Source organism: Lacerta agilis, chromosome 5 (genome assembly GCF_009819535.1).
Source record: "Lacerta agilis isolate rLacAgi1 chromosome 5, rLacAgi1.pri, whole genome shotgun sequence".
NCBI classification, from domain to species: domain Eukaryota; kingdom Metazoa; phylum Chordata; class Lepidosauria; order Squamata; family Lacertidae; genus Lacerta; species Lacerta agilis.
In genome coordinates, this window is record NC_046316.1 from 11415896 (window position 1) to 11441203 (window position 25308).

At 44.4% G+C, this 25308-nt stretch overlaps 1 protein-coding gene across 36 annotated transcripts in view; it reads left to right on the forward strand.

The window, feature by feature from the left end:
* Nucleotides 1–25308, forward strand: part of CAMK2G (calcium/calmodulin dependent protein kinase II gamma) — a 156635-nt gene that overhangs the window by 60422 nt on the left and 70905 nt on the right. For all 36 annotated transcript variants that reach the window (XM_033148543.1, XM_033148544.1, XM_033148551.1 and 33 more), the window contains exons 3-5: nucleotides 4066–4125; nucleotides 23266–23320; nucleotides 24359–24424. In XM_033148543.1, the coding sequence (XP_033004434.1) occupies nucleotides 4066–4125; nucleotides 23266–23320; nucleotides 24359–24424 (181 nt within the window). The remainder of the gene's footprint in view (nucleotides 1–4065; nucleotides 4126–23265; nucleotides 23321–24358; nucleotides 24425–25308) is intronic.

Consider the following 25308-nt stretch of genomic DNA (forward strand, 5'->3'; position numbering starts at 1 on the left):
TTTTGTGGGCAATTACTTAAAATTTGAAATGCGTTATCTCAAAAGCTGATATGGAAGGGGGCAGCCCAGTGGATTGTTCCGAGTTTGGTTTCAAAGTCTATAACTGCAGGCATTCTGGTGGTCACATGACCTTTTGGAATAAGCATTTGGATTGATGATCTGTCTGCATTCCAAGTGAGTCAGTGATGGGGATCCCGAAACCATTTTTTCTTTTTGCGCCTGACCTTTTACAGTGCTTGGTGGCTGATGCCATGGAGTTCCAGGAGGAGTCCCACACAACCGGAGCGAGCTTGAATTCTTCGCTTTGTGCTTGTCCGCCTGTTTTGTTGCCCTGGAGACAGAACAGCGTGGAATTCTTTCCCCCTGACCAGAAATAGTTTTCCTGTACCTTGTGACTGGAGTGCTTTCCTTCTTGGTTTGCAGCCAGCTGTGTGTATATGTGTGGGCATGCATTTAGATGAGGTAGGTTTCAGGGAGCATAGAGGTCATGGCTCCTTGTTGTAAGCTGTGCATGTGGGTATCGCTATATTCTACCCTACATCTCTTGCCTCCTGTGTCTCAAGAGGGTGTAAGGTTCCCTGCAGCAATTGCTCTTGATTTACATCGCCTGTGGCATTTCACTGGTTATGTCATGTCTGCTGAGGCTGTGAGCTGGTCAGCTGTCCATCTTGGCTGGCTAGCTGAGCAGCACGTGGTAAATCTCCATCCTTCTCCTGATCAGCTGTTTGCTTCCCTGCATTGTTGCCCTAAGAAACAGGTTCACTGCAAACATAACTCGCTCATTAGGCCAACACGATCGCCATCAGCTTATCGGAAATTAGGTTTCCAGCAGTGGACATCATCTGCAGATTTTTGGGTGGGGACAACAGGCGCAACTCTGCTCTAGTGAGTCAACCCTTTAGTGTGTGCTGTATTTTCTAGACTTCTCATTTCATGTGGCTGGCATGTGTTGGCTACAGTAAGTTTTTAGTCCCCTTACTGTCCAGCTCTCCTTTGGCCCAATGTTTTTTATCCAAGAAACTTTCCCTTTTATGGCTTTTAAAAAGATAGCTGGGTGTACTAATCAAGTAGGAAATAATAATGCAGAGGACAAATTTATATGCAGGTACATGTTTCACAAAGGTTTATAAATTGGAACTCTTCATTTCTGTAGTTGTGCAATGTGGTATGTAACTCTGTCTAATCTTGTTGGTCTCTTGAAAAGCATATTTCTAGCCTTTATAGTTTGTGTGATTAATGACAAATAGAATAGGCAATTAAATTATTATTTTTTGGTAGGTTGTGGGACTCTTGTGGCCTGTTGTTGGCGCCTGGTCACTTCTCAGTCCCTAATCCATATATATCTGCAGTCACATACTGAAACCTTCTGCCCTTCCTGTGAGCCCATCTCCTGCTGTATGAGCAGTTTGCTGGCCAAAATCCAAAGCCAACTCTCTTTCCATAGAAGCAGGTTTGCATTTGTTTGTGCATGCAGACAGAAAAGGGGGAGCAACTTCCAACCCCCAAGAGCAGGTTGAAGATGCAGGCCATGCACAATGAATTAGGAGGCTGAGATGAGCACACCAGATTTCGGGTGTGGGGAGTGGTATTAATATTTTTTGAACATTCACACAGGCTACTAACTGCCTTCAGAAAACTAACCCATGAAGAGGGGGAAGCATCCTAGCAGGGTCTTCTCACCAAAGACCTACTTTTGATGGCTTTGTCTTTACATACTGATGGTGGTGTTCAAAAGCATGCCCCCCCTCCTATTTGTTGTGGAAGCATCCAGAATTCTACCACTTTATTCTGTGTGACACATAGATCAGCTCTGCATCCAAGTCTGCAGTCACAGCTACATAATGTGCAGAAAGGCTCTTACACCATATAAAAGATTAATCAGTATTTTTCTTCCACTGTGTTGGAGTGGCAAAGAACTGCATTGCTTTGCTGTGCAGCTGCTGTTCTCAAACTTGGTGATCATTGCACTAGATCTTTTGAGGTTCTGCTTGCAAAGTTTGCAGCATCTTTTGGGTGCAAGGGAGGAGATCTCTGGTACAGAACTTCTGCTCCGTGTTTCTGAAACGCTGCATTTTGATGCAGCTCAAGCACTTTCCCTTCCTCGCCCCGGGATGCTTGCTGTGATCCTTGGGACTAATTCTTAGTTTGAGGGAGACGTATCACTATAGGAAGAGTTGCGAGGTGATGAGACTTTGTGCTGCAGTGGTAATACTGAAATATTTTGCTTCTGAACAGTTTTTGAAGGTGCATGAGACCTCCCTGTCTTGTGTGAAATGGAAGGCCTTCCAAAAATCAATTTGGCAGTAGATTTTCTCTTACCCATAACAGCAGCTCTTTCCTGGGGCTGGAGTTCCTCTTGAAACCCCTCTGCAACCCAACTTGTTGATCATGAGCCGCTGACTTTGATCTCTCTGAGCTGGGAGAGAACAGCAGGCTCAATATTGGTGCAATAAATGTGTGTGCATGCTGAGGTTGGAGGCAGTTTCCCTCCTTTACACAAGCAAACAAATCCTGGCATTAACTCTCTACCATCGGCAAGGGGTGAAGCTGTGTGGCCCAAAGTCAGCACCAGCATTGCTTTTTTAAAAAAACGCCAGTCTTCCTCGTTGACTTTCAAGCCCTGTTTTCACCTTGCTTGATGATCTTCTCCTTTTTGCTGCTGTTAGAGAAGGGACGTGATCACTGAGTTGACAAATCACTTCTCTGTCTGATCCTTGGTGACTAGAAAGGGCCCTCTGGCATCTTCTCCCTCCCTAACCTCCCCCTCCCCCTACACACATCATGTCTGATTTTTCAGGGTTATGGAGAAGCTGCTGCCTCAATGCTTTTCCTTTCTAGTCCAGATGACAACCCTGTTGGAACTGACGTTGCTTTTCTGTTGCGATGAATGTCCTCCTTAGGATATAAAGATAACTGGCAGCACCTCTGTGTCCCCACCTCCAAGCCATTCCACATTACGATTGTGGGTTTAGATTGTGTCCAACCTAACCTTCTGTGTATCTGTCCTAGAAACAGGTTAAGGGTGAATTCTTTGGCTTTCGATACAAGACTCGTTAATCCTACTCTCTTCTGTAAACCATTTCCCAATATGTTTTATTCTTAGTCTTAGTCTTACTCTTTAAATTTGTATACCGCCCTTCATCTGTAGATCTCAAGGCCGTTCACAACAAAATAAATAAATTACAATATTAAAAACACAGAATACAAAAGAAAAAGAAAAAGAAAGCAATAATTTCCCCTGATATCAAGTTCAGTTCGTGTTTTGCACCAAGGAAACTTAGTTCTACACCCAAATTATACAAATCAACAAAAAGCAGGGCTGCCCCACACATGAGACCAGGTGAGGTGATTGCCTCAGGCTGCAGGATCCCCAGGGGAAGCAGATCCCAATATTGGTCTCCCCCCCCCCACCTTGTTCCTGAAGTCAGTCTTCACTCATCCCTTCTTCCCTGGTGGGAGGAGGGCCTGCCATTTTAGGGTTTGCCTCAGGTGCCAAAATGTCTTGGACTGGCCTTGACAAAATGTTCATTCAACTGCTTATTCTGAACCCTGAATAATTGGAATTTTAAAGAAAAATGGTGATATAAGAGGGAGAGAGAGAGAGAGAATTAAAGGTGCACACATTTATTGAGGCAATGCACATTTCCTTCAGAGGAGTATCTTGATGTGATTATTAATAGAGGAGTTTAGCAGAATATACCTAAACACACATTTAAGTATATATGCCTTAGAAAAAAATACTCAGGTCTTGCATATAACTACTGAAAGTCTCAACACAATGAAAGAACGGGCCATCTAAAGCAATTCCTTTCACATAGAAAAGTAGCATGTCATTTGCATGTCAACGCTATCTCTGCTGCCTTCAATATAAATATTGTCAGAGTTGCTTGCCATCCTGGAGGAAGGCATGTTCTGGGAGAGAGAAGGCTGCTCTCAGACATCCGCCACATTCCGTTTGCTGCTGGTCTGTTGGTGTGTCTGTCTGGCTTTTTGTTTAGATCAGAGCGAGGGCCCTGGAGCAGAAGTTGCCAACTAACTCTTTATTTTATTTTCTCCTACTCTTAGATCACCAGAAACTGGAACGTGAGGCTCGAATCTGCCGATTATTAAAACACCCAAATATCGGTAAGTAGCATGGGAGAAAGGTTTTCAAATTCTTCAGCTCAGCAAGGACAGGAAGCTTGTTGGAATTTTCTCTCCTGCAAATGTCCCCGCCATTTTGTGAGGGCCAGAGTCATGTGGGTAGAGAGTGATAATTTGTGCTGGAGAAACATTTTGGGTAGCCTACCTCAGGGTGAGGGGCAATTACCTCTGTCCTCCACTTCAAAAGACATTTCCTTAGAGAAAGTGCATTTCACCACTATTGGCCCATCTCATGATCTGTCTCCTCAATTCCTCCACACCCAAGCAGAAGAGAGCGGTTGCCATTACAGAGTGGTTGCACTCCCTTTGGCTTGTCCCTGACTGCTTTCTTGGTTAGCTCTGCTCTAGGGCATATTCAATGAAGGGATCCATTACATGGATGAGAACTGCTTGCTGGAACAGACCAAAGCGCAGATAGTCAGAAGCAGCAAAGCATGAAGGTCACATACTTCCTCTTCCCTCCCCAGTAGGTGATATTCAAAGGTATACTGCCCCTGAAATATGGAGGTTCCATTTAGCTGTATGACTGACCACTGTTTATAGGGCCCCTGTCCTTGTGCATGCATGTGCGCTATTTCTGAAATGAAAAGTGTTTTCCTAGAAGGGGGTCTCCGAACTTCATCCTAGCAAACGGAAACTTAGAAAGGTGTTGGGCATCCCTGCTGAAGCCTAGCAAGCCCAAGGCTTCTGCTCTTTGGAAATGGCATTCCAGTGCCCTGCACAGCTCCTTACCCGTTTCCATGAGGACTTAGGAAGAGCCTGCTGGATCTAGTTAGAGTCCTGCCTGGGCCAGCATCCTGTTCTTACAGGGGCTGAACAGACACCTGCTTTGGGAAACCAGCAAGCAGGGGCCAAGTGCAACAGCACCTCTCCCATCTTGTGGTTTCTAGCAACTGGAATCCAGAAGCATATTGCCTGCAACAGTGGAGGTAGAACATAGGAGGTAGAACATCAGGTCTAGTAGCCTTCTCCTCCATGGATTTCTCTTAATTGCCTTTTAAAGCCACCCAAGTTAATGGCCACCATTGCCTCTTGTGAGAGTGAGTTCCACAGTTTGTGTGAAGACGTACTTCCTTTCTTCTGCCCCAGATCTTCCAGCAGTCAGCTGCCCTGAGCTGTAGTATTGTGAGAGAGGAAGGAAAACTTCTATCCCTCCACTTTCTCCATGCCATGCATAATCACTTGCCTTTTCTCCAAACAAAAAAGTCCTAAAGAGTGAAGCTTTTCCTTCCCCATTGATCATTTTGGTTGCCCATTTCTGAACCTTTTTCAACTATACAGTGTCCTTGTTGAGATGAGGTGGCCAGAACAGCACACTGTATTCCCAAAGTGTGATCACACCATACATTCATATAACGACATCATGATATTGGCAGTCCTATTTTCAATTCCTTTCCTATTTATCCCTAGCATGGAATTGCACTTTTTCACAGCTGCCACACACAACTTGACGTTCTGGCTCTGCTTCAGCAAGGCTTGTTCTTCTGTATGCTTGGCTATTTTATCTATTACTTCTTTTCATCTGTATACCTGGAACTTATGTTCAAGCTTAACTGGCCTGCAAGTTCCAGTATCCCCACTGGATCCCTTTAAAAAAAAAATCAGTGTGATCATCAACCATTTTCCTGTCCCCTTATATGGAGGCTGATCATCTGAACAAGTCATTTATTTTTGTTAGATCAGCAGTTTCACCTTTGAGTCCTTCAAGAACTCTTAGGTGTATGCCATCCAGACCTGATGATTTGCCAGTTTCTATTTTGTCAAGAAGGCTTGGGACAGTGGTTTCCAATTTTTTTTTTTTGCGCCATAGGCCACTTGAAAATTGCTGAGGATCTTAGAGGACCACTTAATGATTTTCCCACTACCCCATCCACCCGTTGTCGTGTGCTGTACTAGATGCTGTACGAGTCTTAATTGTAATTTTATTGATCCTGTTGTTTATTGCGTCTTGTACCTTATTGTATTCCATGGAATTTAAATTGAAATACTACAAAATGCAACATAATAAATAAAAGAAGCAGTAAAAGTGCAGCTAAAATCAATATGAATATTTAGTGTGATGGATGTGATGTCTCCCATTTTCAGCCACAAATCCACAGACACTGGTTGGGCCACCTGAATGAATATGGCAGACTGCCGTCGGAGAGCCCCTGGCCTAGAATTTAACCCCACCGCAATTTTGCCTCCGTTCCTAAGACTCCCTGTAAAAAAGTTAGTTCAGGCACAAGGATCTGACATGGTTCCTTTTTCTGGTCATGGCGTTTCCATCTCTTAATTCCCCTCTCTCAGCTAACTCCCCCTTTTTAAAAACAACAAACTAATTCTTGAACTTCGAAGCAGGGAACTTGCATATATTTCTGGCTTGCATATATTTCTGGCTCCAGGAAAATAATTTCTTCTTCTCCCAGACATTTGATTGATTTTCCCACACAGCTTTGTCGGGCATCTTTTAATTAATTAATTTGATGGTGGCCATGCTGACGAATGTGGGTTTTTTATTGTTCTATGAAGTTGTGTGTGATCATGTTCGGTGCTTTGCTGCTTGTGTTTTTAATCTCATATGTCACCCCCCCCCAGCCCACCTGCCCTCCTATTTATATTTGTATCTTTACTTTTGCTTTGAGACTCTTTTGTATGACATGATGAGCAAATAAGTAGATAATTATCAAAGGCCGAAAAGGGCTATGCTGTCATATGCTTGGGAGACCTTTCTGTCACCCTGCTTTGGAAGTTCATAGCTGCTTGCTCCTTAGGTTACAACCCAAAGATCTAGTTTGATTTCTCACTAACATGTGGTGAGGACTTTGCACTAGTGATGGTGCAGACTTCTCCTGCAAATCTCATCCTGCCTTCCACCTACTGGCTTATCAGTCTTCCTGCTCTGGTGGTGCAGATATGAGATTGAGACAGAGGAAGGTACCTCTCTCCTGGCTCCCTTCTCTGGTGCCTCTCATGTAGCCATGGTTGTGAGTCACTAGCCAGGAATATTGAGGGAAACTACATTTCCCAGGGCTGCTAGTAAGCGCCAGCAGCACTGGGGAAACTGCATTTCCCAGTAACCCTAGTTGGAAGCTGTAGAGATCTTCAATAGGGCTGGGGAGACCGATTTTTGAGAAGTGTCTGGAAACCTCTGCTGGCCCAGAAGAGCTGTCTGGATCCAGTTGTTTTCACCATGCAACTTCCTTGTTCCAAGAACTATACCAGCTCCAATTCAGACTGGCCATTGACTCTTGAAAGACTTCTTCCATATGAACCCTGCTCCCTCGTTAAGAATTTCTGGAGAGGCTCTCATTTGTGTCCCACCTGAGTTCCATTTAATGATTGGGACATGAGAAAGAGTCTTATTTATGGCTGCACCGAAGTTGTGGAACCCCCTTGCCTCCCCCCCCCAAAAAAAGGCGTTCCACCACAGTGCAAAAATACATTTTCTTCCCTGTCAAGCATTAGTTCTGGCAGCCTAAGCTTTCTGTCTTTGGCATTTTAATCTAAATCTGTTTTATCTGCTCCCGCCCCCCTTTAGTTTGGTTATTGTGTGTGTTTTGCTTTTTTTGTACGTTCCTAAGGCATTTTCCAAAATGTAAAGGCAGGTAGTAGTTTCATTAAAATAAAATGGGGAAAAGCAGACGAGTAAGTGGACAGTTGTAGAAGAAAATGTCAGACAATGAAAGAATTAAGCATAGCCCTGCAGATATAACAAACACAATCTCCTCACCTCACTCAATGCTTTGCATGCCATGGGGTTGGGAATCCTGCGTTTGCCGCCAAATAGGCAGTTTACAAACCTACTCCCCAACAAAGGTTATGTACTGTGAAAGAACCACATCAGCGAGCCATTCCCTATGTACACATCCATTGCTGCACAGTCCAAACTGTTAAAAAGGGGACTTGTCACCTAACATACTCTGCCTCCACTGAACTCTTGGGATTCACCCCACATCCAATCCTTGGCTCCTCTCCCTGAGCATTCATTTGAAGGCTTGCATTCAGAAGATCCAGAAGTCTCAGATGCAGAGCTCTTAAGCTGCCAGATCCCTTGGCCCCTTTGACCATTAGCTTCTGTAAATGGGGAGAGCTGATTGTCTTTTTATTTCTACTCTGCAAGTTCCTTTGTCTGTTGCTGGAGAGCTCCACTCACTCTGGGCCTGTGTTTCCATGGTTATCATCCTGTGAGCAGGTTTATTTCCTGTCACCCCAAGGAACAGGAGCAGGATAATTGTTCGCTTGGAGGGTTCGCTGAAGGGCTGCAACAAGTGGTGGGATCGTGGGAACAAACTTCAACTTGAACTGGGAAAAAAGAGAGGGAAAAATAAAAGTTCGGTTTTGGGGACAAAACCACGTTATTTACTGAATCTGCCAAACAACAGTAGGATTGTTGCTTGTTCCACAGCTTTGTGGAAAGCTGCCCATCATGTCAGCGCGCTCTCTCTCTCTCTCTCTCTCTCTCTCTCTAAGCAAGGGAAAAGAAAGCCCCGATTTGGATTTCCTCTGTTGCTTTGGAAAGCTAAGTTGGCAGGATTATATTTCTGAAGATCACTTTGAGTCACACCCAACCTCGTTTATGTCTGGAATAAAGTGTTGCTAGAAAAAGAGGGCTACCACTAGAAGCAGCTGCCTCATTTCCCCCTCTGAAATACCAAATGCAATTTACCTGAAGGCCTGGCATTTTTACGCCAGTGCCATGCCTGCTTGCCAACAGTAGCCAGTGATGTGGAGCCAGAGGGAGAGGAACACACTACACTGCATGAATTGTATGCTAGGTCTTTCAGAGGGGATGAGGGAACGCTGCATGGGGCTGCAGTCATGCCAGCCAAGTTTACAAATGGAAGAGGACATCTGAATTGGTTTCTGTCTAGATTTGCGCTCTCCCCCCCTCTGTCTTCCTGCCCCAACTGCAGGATTGTAATGTGTGGGGCATGCTGATTTTGAGCGATGGCCCTGTTCTATTTGTAATTTAACAACAACAACAACATTTGTACCCTGCCCATCTGACTGGGTTTCCTGAGCCACTCTGGACAGCTTCCGACATATATAAAAACATAATAGAGCATTACACATTAAAAAGCTTTTCTATACAGGGCTGCCTTCAGATGTCTTCTAAAGGTTATATAGTTACACATCTGATGGGAAGGCGTTCCACAGGGTTCCACTGTCAAGCATTGCCACCGTTATGTTAATTCCTTAATGCCGTAGGCGAGCTAACCTTGAGCTGATGCTTTATCTCTTCCTGGGAAAATGTAAATTTGTTTTATTAAGCTAGCTGTGATATTTAATGCTTGCCTAGGAAGAACTTAGTGCAGGCAACAGGTTCCAGGTATGATGCCTTGGGAAACCAAATGAGAAACTTAAGTAGACTGAAGCTTAGCATAATTGAACGATGTTAACTAGGAAGCTGTGACTCTGTTATTGGGCAGAGTCTGCCTCTTCAACCTCCTTGTGTGCTCTTGAATGGGGCATCAGTCCAGTGTGTGACAGAAGTGGTTCAGAATTTTAGATTTACTGAGCATATTCGCACAGAGCGTCTTACAACCTTCCAATAATAATAATAATAATAATAATAATAATAATAATAATAATAATTTGAGTGCTTCAATTTCTGCATATACCCTCAGGTTCTATGTAACGGGTGTTCATGAAGGTTACGTATAGTGAATAGCACTGGAACTGCAGGGAGAGGTGGCAGCAAATAAATGTTTCAATCAGTTGCATGCATGCTTTTTAACCAGCGATGACTGAAGCTGCACTCATATACCCATGTACCTGGGAGCAATACCCCATTGAACATGTATAGATTGTGCTGTGAATTTACATACTGTGAAACATCTAAGATGATTTCTGAAGATTTGGAAAGAAAGAAGACAATTTCTCTGGAGTGTGAAATAGCTTGATGAATCAATTCAGTTGAAAAGCAGAATACACATAAATTAAATAATCAGCATGGTATTGGATGAAATATTAGCACTAGTACAAGGATTAGCGTTGGTGCAGTTGAATGTTCTTCCCTTTCCCCCCATGCTCCATGCTAACCCCAAATCTAATCTGGCGCAGAGTGAGAGCATTCAGTTGTGCAAGGAAAAATCATTGTGCTGACCGAGTATTTTCCTTAGTACAATTTCTATTGTACTGGCCAAGCTACCAATTTCCTTAATTTATCTGAGTCTAGAAACGTGATATATTGCTCAGCTGGTTGCTGTTGCTGTTGCAGGGTAAAAGTTGGGCCCCTTTCACTTTGGATCCTAGTGCACAGAGTACTTTGCAGAATGGCTAATCTGGCTTTGCACCATAAACGTTGAACCGTAAAGTGGTGAGATGTTGAAAATACAAGAACAACATCTAAGGATTCAACACATTTTTTGTTCTGGGGACTCATTTGCCAAAATACCCTTGGGGTATTACAGTTTCTCCTTTCCCCATTTTTTCTTCGCATCACAGATTTAATACTTATATTCCAATTGGAACAACTCCTGTGGTCAGGAGTCCTTAAATTGTGGTTGACTTGGCAGTTTCCTACCACAAAAAGTGATTGTTAGGCCCCGTGCCCACAACTGCCTTGTCCCTTACCTCGTGTTGCACCTTTAGAACTGTGAGGTCACAGTCCCCTTCTCTCCTCCCCACCTGCAAAATTAAAGCTTGCGAGGGGTGGGCATGCAATTGCTGCAATGAAGGCCCCCCACCCCACTCCCAGCATGAGAAAAGCCGTAAGATTTATGCTTGCCATGTTATGTTTTTGAGGTACTTGGAGTCTCTCAGAAGTACAGTGTGATTGTGGGGGGTGATTGCCCAGGATTCCAGGTCACTCATCCAGCACCCAGACTTGCCATTAGACTAAGGTTACCAGATGTCCCCGTTTGATGGGGACAGTCCCTGGATTTACAAATGAATCCCCTGACAAAATCCATCTACAGTATTTAGTAGGAAGTTGAAAAGTGTCCCCGGATTCATTGAAAAATATCTGGTAACCTTACATTAGACCCTCTTGGACTGGAAAGATGATAAAATTCCAGTTCCAATTAACCCTTGCTTGAGCAACAAAGCTCTTCCTGTGCCCTGGTGCATTCTGTATCTTTTGGCTGTCTTTGGTCCTGACTTTCAGCTTGCCATTTGCTTCTGTTTCCTGGTTTTCTCCTTCAAGCCTGGTTTTCTTTTTAGTTCTGAATGTTGGCTTCTTCAACCCACAGCTACTGGTTCCTGGCTTAATAGAGACTGCTGCTTAGAGCCCAGCCCTGAGTCACAAATAAACCAGTTCGCACCAGCTCCCCCTTTTAACCTACAGGAAGACATAAATAGCCCATGTATATATACAGTAGTTATGAATATACAGTCATACCTCTGGATATGAATGCTGCATGTTCACCTTTGTATATATCAGTGAAGTAATTTCTGAACTGTTCATGCAAATTAAAACACTGCAAAACAGAAAAAAACAACCCACTCAGATGAAGGGTTGACTGCACCAATAGATCGATCTTTTCTGATGAGTTCAGCTAAGAGAGCTGCAAATGTACACTCTTCTCATTCCAATTAGCAGGCTGCAAATAATACCTAGCTTTAGGGCAGGGATGGAGAACTTGTAGCTCTCCAGATTTTGCCAGACTATAGCTTTCATTGACCCAGTCTATTGGACAGGCCGCAAGACCCTCTTCCCCACTTTAGGGTATAATAATTATATTGGTGGTGGAGTTAAAAGTCCACATCCAGTATTCTTTAGAAACAGTGATGATGATGCAACAACCAGCAGATGCTAGGAGCGACTTGCTGGAGATTGGCAAGTGATCAACCAGTGGACCATAATCTACCCATCTCTGTGGAAGGATCAAGAAGGGCAGCTCAAAAGCTGAGTGCATTGTTTGCAAATAAGTCTGGGGGGATAAATTCATCGTTATGTGGATAACTTCACTAAAGTATGATTTGCAACCAGTTCATTCTTGCATTCCTCATGAGCACTCTCTTGCTGGCCACCATCCAAATGGAGATTATTTTTACTACATTCTGTTTCGTGGGTTTGAGAAGAGGGGAGAGACTGTCTTCCCTTAACCCTTTAATGTTTTTTTTATTTTAACATTGGGTGCCTCCTGACCCTGTGTAATTAATCTTGTAATATCGAGATGACAGCGCATATAAATAAGTACATGGTTTTTGTGTGTGTTCAGTTCTCCAAATGACATGAGTAATATCCAGACAGTGGTGGTGGGAATAATCTCTGGACATTTGGAAGAGGCCCAAATGTCCCTTGACTACCCTTTTCGAAATGTCTTGTCACAATGGCAGGTTAAAATAATTAACTTTGCCAGCTATGAGGTTGCCCTTCTTAATTGTGGATCCGGGAAGTAGTGTGTACACAGCACAACATGTTGGAAGCATTCTTTTATTTCTGGATTAGAAAGCAGGGCTAGAAAGGGAATCTCTGTGCTACTTCCTCACCAACCCCTATCCAAATGTGAGCTGGAGCCAGAGGGAGAAGACTTCTCTAGAAGCCCAGAGTCCCTGATGGCTTGGCCATGTCATGCTGGGCCCTTCAAGATTGTCTCTGGTCAGGAGAGCTTCCTGCCAGTGAGGACTCCTGCAGGACTCTCCTTCCTTGGAGGCTTTAAAGCGGAGGTTGGATGGCCATCCATCATGGATGCTTCAGTTGAGATTACTGCATTGCAGAGGGTTGAACTAGATGACCCTCAGGGTCCCTTCTAACACTACAATTCTATAATTCCATGTTTTCCCCCCTTCCTTCAAGTAGCTCAGAGTTCCCTCCTCACAATTTTTGTAATCGCACCAAGAATCTTGTGAGAAAAATGCTCAGAGTTGGTAACTGGTGCAAAGTGAGCTCCACCTTGGTCAAAATCCAATCCTCTGCCTACCAGCATTCATTGGCACTGAGGGTAAAGTGGAACCTGGAATCAGAAAGCAGCAATAACCCAAACTCATAACATGCAATTTTAGAGACCAGTGCTTCTGTAGGTAGGGGGAGTGATTCATAGGCACGAATCCATTTTCCAACCTTGAGAGTTTGCATGGAGCCTCTTCCTTGAGTTTAGAGTGTCCAAACCGCATTTAAGATGGATTCAGAAGCAGAGAACTTTTGAGAACAGCTTGGAAAACTCTGGCTCTTGACATCCTTCAGTTTCGTGCCCCCAGTTTCTCCCTTAGCAAAGCAACATCAATGGACTTTTGCATGCCAGTATGCTAAGCCAGCGTTTGTGCCCCATGCTTTCTGCATGGGGTGACTCCATTTTTCCCGTGTGAACCTGGAGTCATGAGGGAAGGGCACAGGACCTGCTATTGAGTCCCTTTTGATAGGAGACACAGTTTGCTGTTTTCCCAGCTCCTGCTTTGAATAGTTGTGCCTTGGAATGATCTCACAGCTGCTGAAGAGAAGGCTGGGTTGTCATGGTTCCAGGAGTTGTTTGTAGGGTAAAATAGTAATCTTCATTCCCTCCCCTACTTGGTATCAAACCTCCCCCTCTGCAAAAACACTTCCCAGTCAACACATTGCGCTGGGGGATGTGGTGGAGATATCAGAACAAGTTGCTTGAGGAAGTTTTGAATTCTCCTTTCTTGGAAGTTTTAGGAGGGTGGCCAATGGAGCATAGTAAATAGAATTCTGCTTGTTGGGGTAGGAGATTTGGCATGGTGAGATTGGAGGTGCATTGGAACTCTAATTTGCGGGGGTCTTAATAAGTTTTGTTGCCTAAAAATTAAAGAGTCCGGGTTTTTTCCTGCTTTTTAGCTCAACTTCTTAACTGGTGGTGGACAGGAGCAGCTTTTGGGTGGCACAGATGATACCACCCTCTCTCTTTCATATTGAAATTAGGTTTCTTTCAAGTACTTTCTTGGATCTGCATATCCTTATTTTTCCTCCTTATCTCCTTCCCCACTTATCTTTGTATTCTTAGTATGGGAATTATCTGTCTTCTGATTGAGCCTTTGGGCTCCTGTGTAATTTCTTATCTTGGTCTTTGCCAGAAGTTATGTCTCAACTGCTCAGCATCTCTGGGTTGCTATTGCTTCTCTTCATGCCTTCCAAATTTTATGGGACTGCTGAACTTACTGCCAATCTTGCAGCCAGCAAACAAGGTTTCCTTAAAACCACAGGAGAAGGCAATGCAGACTTTCAACATCTATCTTTTTTTGGCTGGGCATTCCCAGGAAAAAGAGACTGTCAGAAAGGCTAAAGAAACGTAAGCTTGAAACACTAGCTGCGGCCTCCATCACTCATTTGGCCATTTCAGTAGAGATGTGGAAACCATTCGTTTCCACAGTATTTATTTCTTCTACACATTTGGGGCACTTACCAACAAAACCTGAGAGGCACCTATGCTAGCCTGCTTTATAGAATAAATTGGTAAAAAGCCCCATCGCATCTTAAAAGACTAACAATCTCCTAACAATACTATTTTAGGACAGACATGTGTCCTATTTTATGGTAGAGAGAATGTGCTTCTTTGTAAGATGCTGGCTGCCATCTACAGTTTTTGTAAGTACGGTGGTACCTTGGTTTAAGAACAGCTTAGTTTATGAACAACTTGGATTAAGAACGCTGCAAACCTGGAAGTAAGTGTTTTGGGTTGTGAACTTTGCCTTGGAATAAGAACATGTTTCGCTTCCTGTTGAGTGTGTTCCATTTGTAAATTGAGTCCCCCGCTGCTATGAGAAAGTACGCCTTCTGAAACGGATTAAGTTCATAAAGCAAGGTACCACTGTACAGTAGAACCTCGGTTTTTGAACGTAATCCGTTCCGGAAGACCGTTTGACTTCCGAAACATTTGAAATCCGAGGATCTAAGGGGTGTTAGCAAAGTCTATGGTGAAAATTGAGAAACGTCCCTCAGAAGCCTTTCAACTTCCAGAAGCATTCACTTCTGGGTTTTCAGCATTCGGCTTCCAAGACGTTCAAAAACCGAGGTTCCACTGTACAGTGGTACCTCGGGTTACAAACACTTCAGGTTACAGACCCCGCTAACCCAGAAGTAGTACCTCAGGTTAAGAACTTTACCTCAGGATGAGAACAGAAATCGCACGGCAGCAGCGGAAGGCCCCATTAGCTAAAGTGGTACCTCAGGTTAAGAACGGTTTCAGGTTAAGAACGGACCTCTGGAACGAATTAAGTTTGTAACCAGAGGTACCACTGTATCTCCCCCCCCCCCCCAAAGAAAGTTTTAGATCTGCCTCGTTTAATTCAGGGCATATTTTGAATTTATCAAAATGCTTTAAGTCAGTTAGTTGATTAAACACTGGTGCCATAACTTTAATGATATCTTACTGATGCTCCTTGGGCTAAAGCTACCCAAACAGACAACAAATGGAAGGAAAGGTTTGGCATCTCTTAACTTTCGAATCTCCTGGAATCATGTTTGCGTCTGCTAAAGTTGCTGCATTATAAATTGAATTATTTTCCCCTGTATTTTTCCACGGATGATTTCTTAGGTGATAATTTCGTTAATTATGTCTGCAGGAAGCTGTTTCCCAAACGGTTCCAATGTCTTTCAGTGAACCTCCTACAAGGTCCACCCTGCTTTCGAAAGGGTAGCATTCTATTCTAGCTGGCCAAAAGTAATTTTGGTGCTAGAGGTGAAAAATGCACCTCCTCCCCTTTCCTTTACAATTCTCCAGAATGTTACCCCTACATGCTTTTGTTCTTGTTTTTATTATTAATCAGATTTATAACCCGCCCTTCAGCCCACGGGTTCTCGGGGTGGTAAGCAACAGTTCATTAAAATATGACACATCAATACAATATTAAAGTATTAAAACTAACAATATTATATAACAGAAATCCAACAGCAGAAACATGTCACATAAACCAGCATCTCCAGAGGCCTGAAAAAAAAAGAGATTTGTCTTGATGTCTAAAGACAGCAGAGGGAATGCTGAGACATAACTCCAGGGGAAGGTAATTCCAGATCTAGAGTGCCACAACAGAGGAGGCCCTTCTCTGCACTGTTACATTGCAAACCACAACTTCTCCTGGAAGTGCGAGCAGGACCTTCCTGCAGATCTTAAGCCACAGGCTGGTAGGGACTGGGAGAGGCAGTCCTTCAAATAACTGGGCCTCAAGCCATGTTGGTTTGATTTGGGCTGGCTAGCAAAAATAAGCAGGATTGGCTGGGAACTGACCCCTTACACCAACAGCAGTGATTCTGACTTGACTCCCCCTTTGCCACCCTCAGTGGTGTCCCAAATTCTCCGACCATTTCCCCCCCTTTTAGTAGAGGGCTCTTCAGTTGTGTCTTGGTTGTTTCTGCTGCCAGTGGTTGCTTTTGCAAAGGATCTCTAATGTGCAAGGATCTGCTGAAAAACAGGATGAGTTTCTTCAGTTTGGGAAGGCAGGCAATGCATCTTTTTTTGGCATGGAAGACAGGAAGTTCTTAACTCCTGGTGTGGCTCGGTTGGTTGGGGTGTGTGTTGGGTCGGGGAAAGAGGGTTAATCCCAAGGAACTAGTGAATAATTGCCGCGGTGTCCTGTTAGCTAACCATCCTTATGTCACCCGTTACCACTCCAGCGAAGCCCGTCATTAGCTGTTGGAGCAGATGATTTACAAAGGATTATTTGCATTACACATGCTAATGCTTTTTAATAGCAAACTTTTAATTAAAAGGAAAGTCTTTCTGGAAGCTGCCTTAGCAGCTGCAGCAAAACTCTGCCCGTTTTAATATAATTAGGGAGAAGCTGGGGGTGGGAAGCTGAGCTGCCCTTGACAGCCAAAGCTGAACGGTGAACTCCTACTGGGAACCTGTATCTTGGTGTGTGGGGAGTCTTGCTGGCAATGGGTGTTGTTGATGTGGCGGGGCTGTTCACAGCCTCTTCCATGCTCGTTTCTGGCTGTGTTGGGATAATGAGCAGTTGGGGAAAATGGCGAGTGGGTGGCGGCCATCTGTGTCAATGTGTGTATCAGTTGCATTGCTGGTGATGATAGCACTCACTTTGCCGTCTGTCAGCCTATGTGTATTCTATATTTGTAGTTTCAGCACATTCTTAATGCTGAGTGTAGTATTTTGAGGTGGGGACGGTGGCAGTGGATTGGCGGGCGGGGTGGGTGGGTGGAGGTAGGCTGGTGTAAATTCATTCTGGTTGTTCTTCTTATCCCATCTCCACTCAGTTTGCTGCGGTAGTTCAGTAGGGCAGCTGCCTCCCCACCCCCCATAGCTAATGCATGGGGGCAGCAAGAGAGCCATTACCGATATGGAGAGATGCAGATTCTGCCTAATGGCTGCCTGGCATGTGCCCAGGGATGAGGTTAGTGCTGACTCTGAGTACCTGGCGTTTATACAGAGTGTCTTGTTGCAATAGGATCCCCAGAGCAATTTGGAGACTACACGACATGGGGAAAGAAAGAAAGAATGAAAGAAAGAAAGAAAGAGTGCTGGAGTTACTGGGCAAGAAATTGAGATCCCCATTTCAATGCTGCCTTGTCCATTTGCATCAGCATTTGTTTCACCTAAGCAGCCTAAATGTCGCAGAGAGATTCCTACAGTATTGAAATCTGCCTATTTCTTCTTCTTCCTCTCTCTCTCTCTCTCACACACACACACAAACACACACAGAGAGAGGGGGGGGAGTCTTTGTGAACCTCAAGGTTTTGGTGTGCGAGGGTGGAAGAGAGCACTGGTTCTGATTGAAAATGAGGAGGCGATGGCGGGTGGCAAAGTTTTTGTGGTGGTTTGTGTGGTATTGTTGTGTGTGGTGTTTTTTTTTAAAGAAAAAAGATGAAAGGAGGCCAGCAGGCTTAATACGAATTGGAGGATAACCGATGCATTAGGCATGGATTTATTTTACTAATTATTCATTAGTACCGTCGGCATTTTCTGCTTACAAATAACCCAAAACAACATACTGCAGTTAAAATAAAATATGATAACAACGGATTAATAAACTGTACAGGTTGTGAAGAAGGATGTCTGTCTGTCTGCCAAGCCATTTAATTGGTTGACCCTGAGTATTAGGACTGTGACAGGGGAGCAAAATCATTATCTCTCCGCGCAGTAATTTTGTCTGCTGCTGCCATCCTTACCACCACCACCAACCCGCCGCACCCCAAATTGCCTCTCTGAATCTAGTACACCTAAAATACTTCAATACTTCTATCTTATTTTTGCTTGCTCTTTTCTATACCTTTTCCAGATCTCTATCCTATCTGAGATGTGAGCAAACAGAACTGTTCACAGTATTCCAAATCTAGCTGCTCCATAGATTATATAAAGGCATTGTGATATTGGCAGTTTTATTTTCAGATCCTAGCTTGGAATTTGCTTGTTTCAAAGCTGCTGGCTTTTATCAGTGCTATTTTTTTAAAAAAAATATTTTAAAGAAAAAAAGGTGGCAGAACTCACAATGAACACCTCCTTTGTTGTCTTATAATAGCAATGATGCCCACCTGAGAGGTGCCGGAACTGAGTTCTGGAGAGTACCAGTTGAAAAAATATATCCCTGGTTTTCATTGAGCTATCCACCAGAACCCAAGTATCTTCTTCCTCGATAGGCGTAGCCAGTTCAGATCTCCAGTGTATACATGAATGTACATCACTTTACACCCATTCACGCTGAATTTATTTTTTGCCATGCTGTTGCCCATTCACTCACTTTTCGAGCTGTGCTTTTGAAGCTCTTCTCAGTGGCCTTGTTTGCATTAAATTTAGCTAAATTGTTGGGGAAACTAGTGGGTGCATGAGCTGCACACTTCTGCAAGCAGCTGAGCAGTCCCTGCTTTTTTCTCTTCCTTTCTTAGAGCAAAGAACAAACCATGGAGCAGCTATCTTAGTGTCATATGTGAGCCAATACTCATGGTTTGTTTCTCTCCAAACAAACCGTGAACAGGGACCCAAGTTTTTGTCCATGCTTTTCTTTACAAACCAACCATCCAACCATGCATGCTTGTTTGCATGTAACGCTAAGACGGCCGCTCCATAGTTTTCCTATTGTAGGAAAGAAGGAGCAAAGTGAGGACTGCTTGGACTGAACAGCTAGCTGATTTCCTTAACTGTGGTTTATAACCAGGCTTACATATGAACACTGTAAATGGAGTTGGAATACAGTTTTATTTTGCAAGGAAGCCCTGGTTGTAAAAAGTTTTTTTAAATGTCCTTATTGTTAACGTGGTAATTGTTAATTGGGGAAACAAGTTTCTCTTGTGATTGTCCGCCTTCCATAAGTGGTAATTCAATGGGAAGTTGATGGAGCTTCCTATCTGAACAGAAAAAGAGTTTGGATTTGATATCCCCCTTTATTACTACCCTAAGGAGTCTCAAAGCGGCTAACAATCTCCTTTCCCTTCTTCTCCCACAACAAACACTCTGTGTGTGAGTGAGGCTGAGAGACTTCAGAGAAGTGTGACTAGCCCAAGGTCACCCAGAAGCTACGTGTAGAGGAGTGGGGAAGCGAACCCAGTTCACCAGATTACGAGTCCACTGTTCTTAACCACTACACCACACAGGAGGGACGGGCAGTTCTTTCACTGAGAATCTCAGTGGCGAAGTTTGAAAATATAAGGTACCAGAATCAAGGAGGCCCATGGGAAGACACAGAACACGACGTTTCCATCTGTAAACGATGAAAGGAAAATGCGACCAATCACTTTTATGACAGAGAGTATTGCAAAAGAAGGGAGGCTTAACAGTCAACTATGGCAGGATGTAGCCTGTTGATTAAATAACAATGAGCTGACTAATTACTTCCAGGTAAATGTCCATTAGCAACAGAACCTCCTGGTACTGGTCTAATCCCTTGGGTTTTTATCTAACATTGTCTTTCTGAAGAGAGAGGATACAGGGCAGGTGTGCCTACCGTAAAACACACAGAGAGGAGCAGCAGCAATGCAACCTGAGGAAAGTCCAAAGCACAGAAATCCACTTAGGATAATGCTGCGTTCCGTGAAGTATGCCAAGAAGGAATAGCGGTAAATACCGTGTTTCTCCTAAAATAAGACACCGTCTTATATTTTTTTTCGCTCAACAAAACACAGTATGGCTTATTTTCAGGGGATGTCTTATTTTAACCGTGTCGCATCGGTACGCTGCATAGCCACGCCTCTCCAGGCTGTTTTAATGGGAGGTACCACGTCACTATGGCTTATTTTCGGGGTATGGCTTATTTTTTGGGGAACGGCTTATATTTCGCAAATGCATAGAAATCCTGCTATGGCTTATTTTATGGCTATGTCTTATTTTAGGAGAAACAGGGTAGTCCTTTAGACAGCGGTGTCCAGAAGAACTTCACATACGTTCTCAGCCAACCTTGTGACAGCTCTGCAAGGTCGGTTATAGTGGTCTTACCACACAGCCAGAAGGCTGAGATCCTGGTTTGCCTGCTTTAAGGGCAAGCAGTGAATGCCTAGATGGGATGGGATTTGAACCAGGACTTCTTGTATCATAACGTTCACTGCCATTTCACTGTGGTACGTGCTTTTAAAGAAACGGAATTGGAAAGGAGGACATCGTCACTTTTCTTTTTCCAGAGCCTTTTGGAGGGCATTCCTTTACCTTGGGAATAGCACCTCTCCTTGGCTAATGCTGGACTCAGTAGGGTGTGGCTACAGCTCCATAAGTGCATAGCCAAATTGGTTGTTACATTTGTTCTGTTTTCCCTTTCTGTCTTCTTTCCTTCTGTCTTTTGTTCCTCCAAGCCTCTCCCCCAAACCCTCTGGTTCCACTTCGTTCTTTTCCTGTTTCTTCTTTATCCCTACAATTATTTTGGGCTTGCACCCCACCTCCTTTGTTCCCAGAACGGAAGGAGGAGGGCAAAGCCCTCGGTCTCCATGGAAAGGGTTGGGCAACAGCAGCATTGTCCCCATGGCTCTGCCTCCTCACAAGTAGGTGCAGGAGTGCTCAGGTGGGTCTGCATTGCCTGTGTCGCCTCTCCTTGCACAGCTAGCAGCAGGGGAAACTCCTGGCACTTCCAAGGACTATGACTTCATTGGCATGTCTGATGATATGGCACCTGTTTCCCCTTAGCTCCACCTCCTCCAGGGTAAGCTGAGCATAGCATGACCTCTACTATGGACAGCCACAGGAACTCCTCACCATCCCAAGGGTCACAGACTGAGGAACACTGCCTTGTTGGAAGATGGTGATTCAGGGCAAGGAAGGCCAGAATCATGCCTCCAAGTATGGTTTTGGTGCCAAATTCCTGGGGGGACAACACAGAAAATGCTGCCCTGGGCAGCTCCTTGGGCCATACCTACTAAACCTGACATTGTACCCTTTGCTTCAGAGACTTGCACAGACTCCATGGCACCTGTGACCAGGTCTTTGGCACCCAATGCCACCTTTTCAATAGTCTGCTGCACAGGAGGCAAAGTCTCTTGCAGCTTGTCAAGACGCTGGCAGACATAGGTGTTTGCTGAAGCGATAATCTGCGGTTCAAGCCTATTCAGGGGAGGCTGTGCCCCACTTGCTGGTGAGGGGGCAAGCTTTTTTACTCCCAACTTCTGCAATACCACAGACTGCTTAGGTAGCCGAATGAGACCCCTTTGTAGTGTTATGAGTAGCAGAAATGATCTTGTAGGTTATGCTGAATTCAGCTTTCTCCCCTTCTCCCATTGCAGATTTCCCCGGGGAAGAGGGATTAACAAAATTCTTACAGTGGGTTAAGGGGCTGGTGTCAAGAGAGGTCCAATGGTCTATTCCACCTGAGTCTGCTAGCCTCTCCTACTGCAGTGCCCACTTCCAGGGCAATAAACACAAAAAGGAGGAAGCACAAATCCAGAGGTGGGTCTGCCCATAAAGGGGGACCAAGCCAGCAAACTGTTAGGAGCGGCTCCTCTTCTTCTTCATCATCCTCTGCTGTCTGTACAGAGAACATTTCCCTTTTCATCTACACACACACACACACAGAGAGAGAGAGAGAGAGAGAGAGGGGGGGGGGAGATGTTTTGTTCCATCCTTCCCTTTTCCATTTCTTCCTTCCTTTCCTCTTTGGTTTGCTACATCCAATCAATACTGGGACTGTTCCAGTTCGAGAAGAGCTGGAGCTCAATAGGCAATTAAGTGAAAGGAGTGCAATTTCACAGAGAGAAGATGCTGCTTTTGTTTTCAATTAAGTTGCTCTTCCGCTGTACATTGTCCAGATGACCTACTTGTTGAATATTCCATTCTAGCGGTGACCACAAAGCCACCATTCTGCTCTTTACTCCATGCCTCTCTACTGTGCTCCTTTGCATGCCACTCACCCGCTGCTCCACCTTAGGTTCTCTGCCCCATCTTAACCTTTTGACTTGCAAGTGCCCTTGTTTCACATTGCCTTGGGCTGTCAAAAACTGGTGACTCCTTGAATGCCCAATGAAACTCTTTCCTTCTGCCTCAGCAGTTTACAGCAGCAGCAGACATGCTAATCCTTGCCCTGACTTTTCCATTTCAGGTTTTCTTTTCTTCCTCCTCCTGTACTTGCAGAATTGCTGCTGGCTGCTGGCTGCGGGTGTCTCCTCTCGATCTGTGCTGTGGCACTAGTTCGCTTTGCATCTGTGCCCATGTTCATGTTCACCTTGACATTATGTCTTGTGTGTGGCCTTTGGGGAATCTGACATATGGATCCCCCCCTCTGTGGAATGCTGCTTCCTCGTAGTGTCACTGCAGCAAGGCCTGCTTGGCAGGTTTGGACTAGAGCTCCATTAATGATGATTTTACCACAGCATGGTTTCCTTGATCTAAATGGCCTGTGGAAGCTGCTAATTTTGCATGGGGCAAAACATACAAGTCTCATATCAGCTTTGCAGCATGGCAGTTTAAATTGGGGAAACCCCCTTCCCCCCCCCCACTGGCAAAGCCCTGATTGGATCAGGCTTCTAAAAAAGAGGAGAGAGAGAGAGAGAGCCTCAGTTTCCCATTTGCAAAACGGAGATGAAGCTTGCCTTTCTTACTGCGTTGTCTTACAGAATACTCAGGGCACATGTGCACTTCTGAATACTCTAAAGCACTATACACATACAGTATAAATGTTTGTTGGTACTCGCTCATTAGTGAATAACAACTCACTACAGCAACACCAAATGGGAATGTAAATATATCCACAAACAAATCCACAACCCAGTTGTGCGGTTTTGTGAAAGGAACACTGTTTGGTCCAGGTCAATACACTTTGCCTCACTTCCTCTGTTCCTCAGTTTCCTGCTGAGTTTGTTCTCTCTCTTTTTGTTGTTTGCAGTGCGGCTCCATGAGAGCATTTCGGAAGAAGGCTTCCACTACCTCGTCTTTGATCTGTAAGTGCTTTCTGTTTAACTTTGATCCATCATCACTGACAAAAATGTGTGGGCTGTAGAAGGAGTTTCTAAATAAAATACATCTTCAGGTGTTCTATTTTCTCCTCCCTTTCTGTTCCTCCAGACATTGCTACAGCAGTTGACAGATTCAAGGGTGTGTGGGGTTGTTGTTTTTAAAACCCAAATGATGTATGAATTTTGCACACAATAGTACACTGTGTATTTTACTAGAACCTGCGCAGACACCCCAAGTTCCACTACCATGTCAGTAGACCTTCCACCCTATACTGGCAATGATATGTCCTTTTGGACCTTAAAGTTTCCCAATCATAAAAGCAAAAATAATCAGAGCAATAGGCTCTTGCCAACTGCAGGGATATCACATTTGTCTCTGCAGTTGATGAAATAAACCTGACCCAGTACTTCCTTGTACTTGGAACCATTTTTTTGGTCAGGAGTTAATAAGTCTAAAACAGGGTTTCCCAAACTTGGGTCTCCAGCTGTTTTTGGACTACAGTTCCCATGGCCACTGGTCCTGCTAGCTAGGGATGATGGGAGTTGTAGTCATAAAAAACAGTTGGTGACCCAAGTTTGGGGGACTGTGGTCTAAAAACACAAGCAAGGATTGCTTGTGGGTGTGCTGAAGAAGTTTATTCAATCCACTATTTGGGGATAGGCTTATCTGAGTTGGTGAAGTACGTTTGCAATTCCAATATGATGTTGGACATTCAGCAAAGCAATGTTTTAGGTGGCTTTCCAGACCTGGACAATGTTTTCAATCTTTTCATCTTGCGTACAACCAGAAGGCATAATAGGCACTTTAAATCAAGCTAAAATAATAGCTTGGCTTTAATCTGTGCATATGCCCACCAAGCAGCAAGTTTTTATAGTTTCTGGATTGCTGTGAATTGTTCTGATGAGTATTTAAGAAAGTCTGGTGGAGGAATCCCATCTGCTTTGAGCAGGAAGTGTGAATTCTAACAGCCTCCAAATGAAAAGTGGGTACTTGTATCCTCATGAATTTATATCTCTTCCTAGGGTCACTGGTGGAGAGCTTTTTGAAGACATTGTTGCTAGGGAATACTACAGCGAAGCGGATGCCAGGTAAGAAGAGCTTGTCACCCTGTATGCCCCCTGATTTGGGTTGGGCAAACCGAATTCTCCCAGCACTGTTTGTGGAGTCTGTACTGTGTACAGTGCAAAGTTTTCTCCCATTCCACACCCTGTTAGTCCTATATTCTGTTTGGCACCTGTTCCCCTGTGAGTGGGAAAACACATGGATGTATTTAATGTTTGGACTTCCAACTACTGTCTCATAAAAAAAGGTAAAGGACCCCTGGACGGTTAAGTCCAGCCAAAGGCAACAATGGGGTGTGGTGCTCTTCTCGCTTCAGGCCAGCGTTTGTCCGCAGACAGCTTTCCGGGTCATGCAGCCAGCATGATTAAACCGCTTCTGGCGTACGAAACACTGTGACGAGTGCCAGAGCGCATGGAAACATCCTGCCGCAGGGGTACCTTTTATCTACTTGCACTGGTATGCTTTCAAACTGCTAGGCTGACAGAAGCTGGGACAGATCAACGGGAGCTCACCCCGTCACACGGATTCGAACCACCGACCTACCGATTGGCAAGCTCAAGAGGCTCAGTGGTTTAGACCACAGCACCCCCCGCTCCCTTAAACCATAAACCTATGCTGTAGCATTTTAGGAGGGTGGGGTAGTTCTGTAATAGCTGTTGCATTTCTTTTCCTGTGCCTACAGTTAGGCACAACTTTGGCAGGGTTTTCATTTGCCTGCATAAAGCCAATCTGAAAGCAGCCTACAATGCACCTAAATAGCAAGAACGTGCTTAGCCTTGCAGTTCAGCTTATCTTTGCATTTCCACATCACCTGGGCCCAGGGGTTTACCAACACCTACGGTTAGGAAGTGTATTTGGAAAGCTTCGCCAGGCTGCTGAAGCCTTCCTAAATCTCAGTTGAAAGAAATCA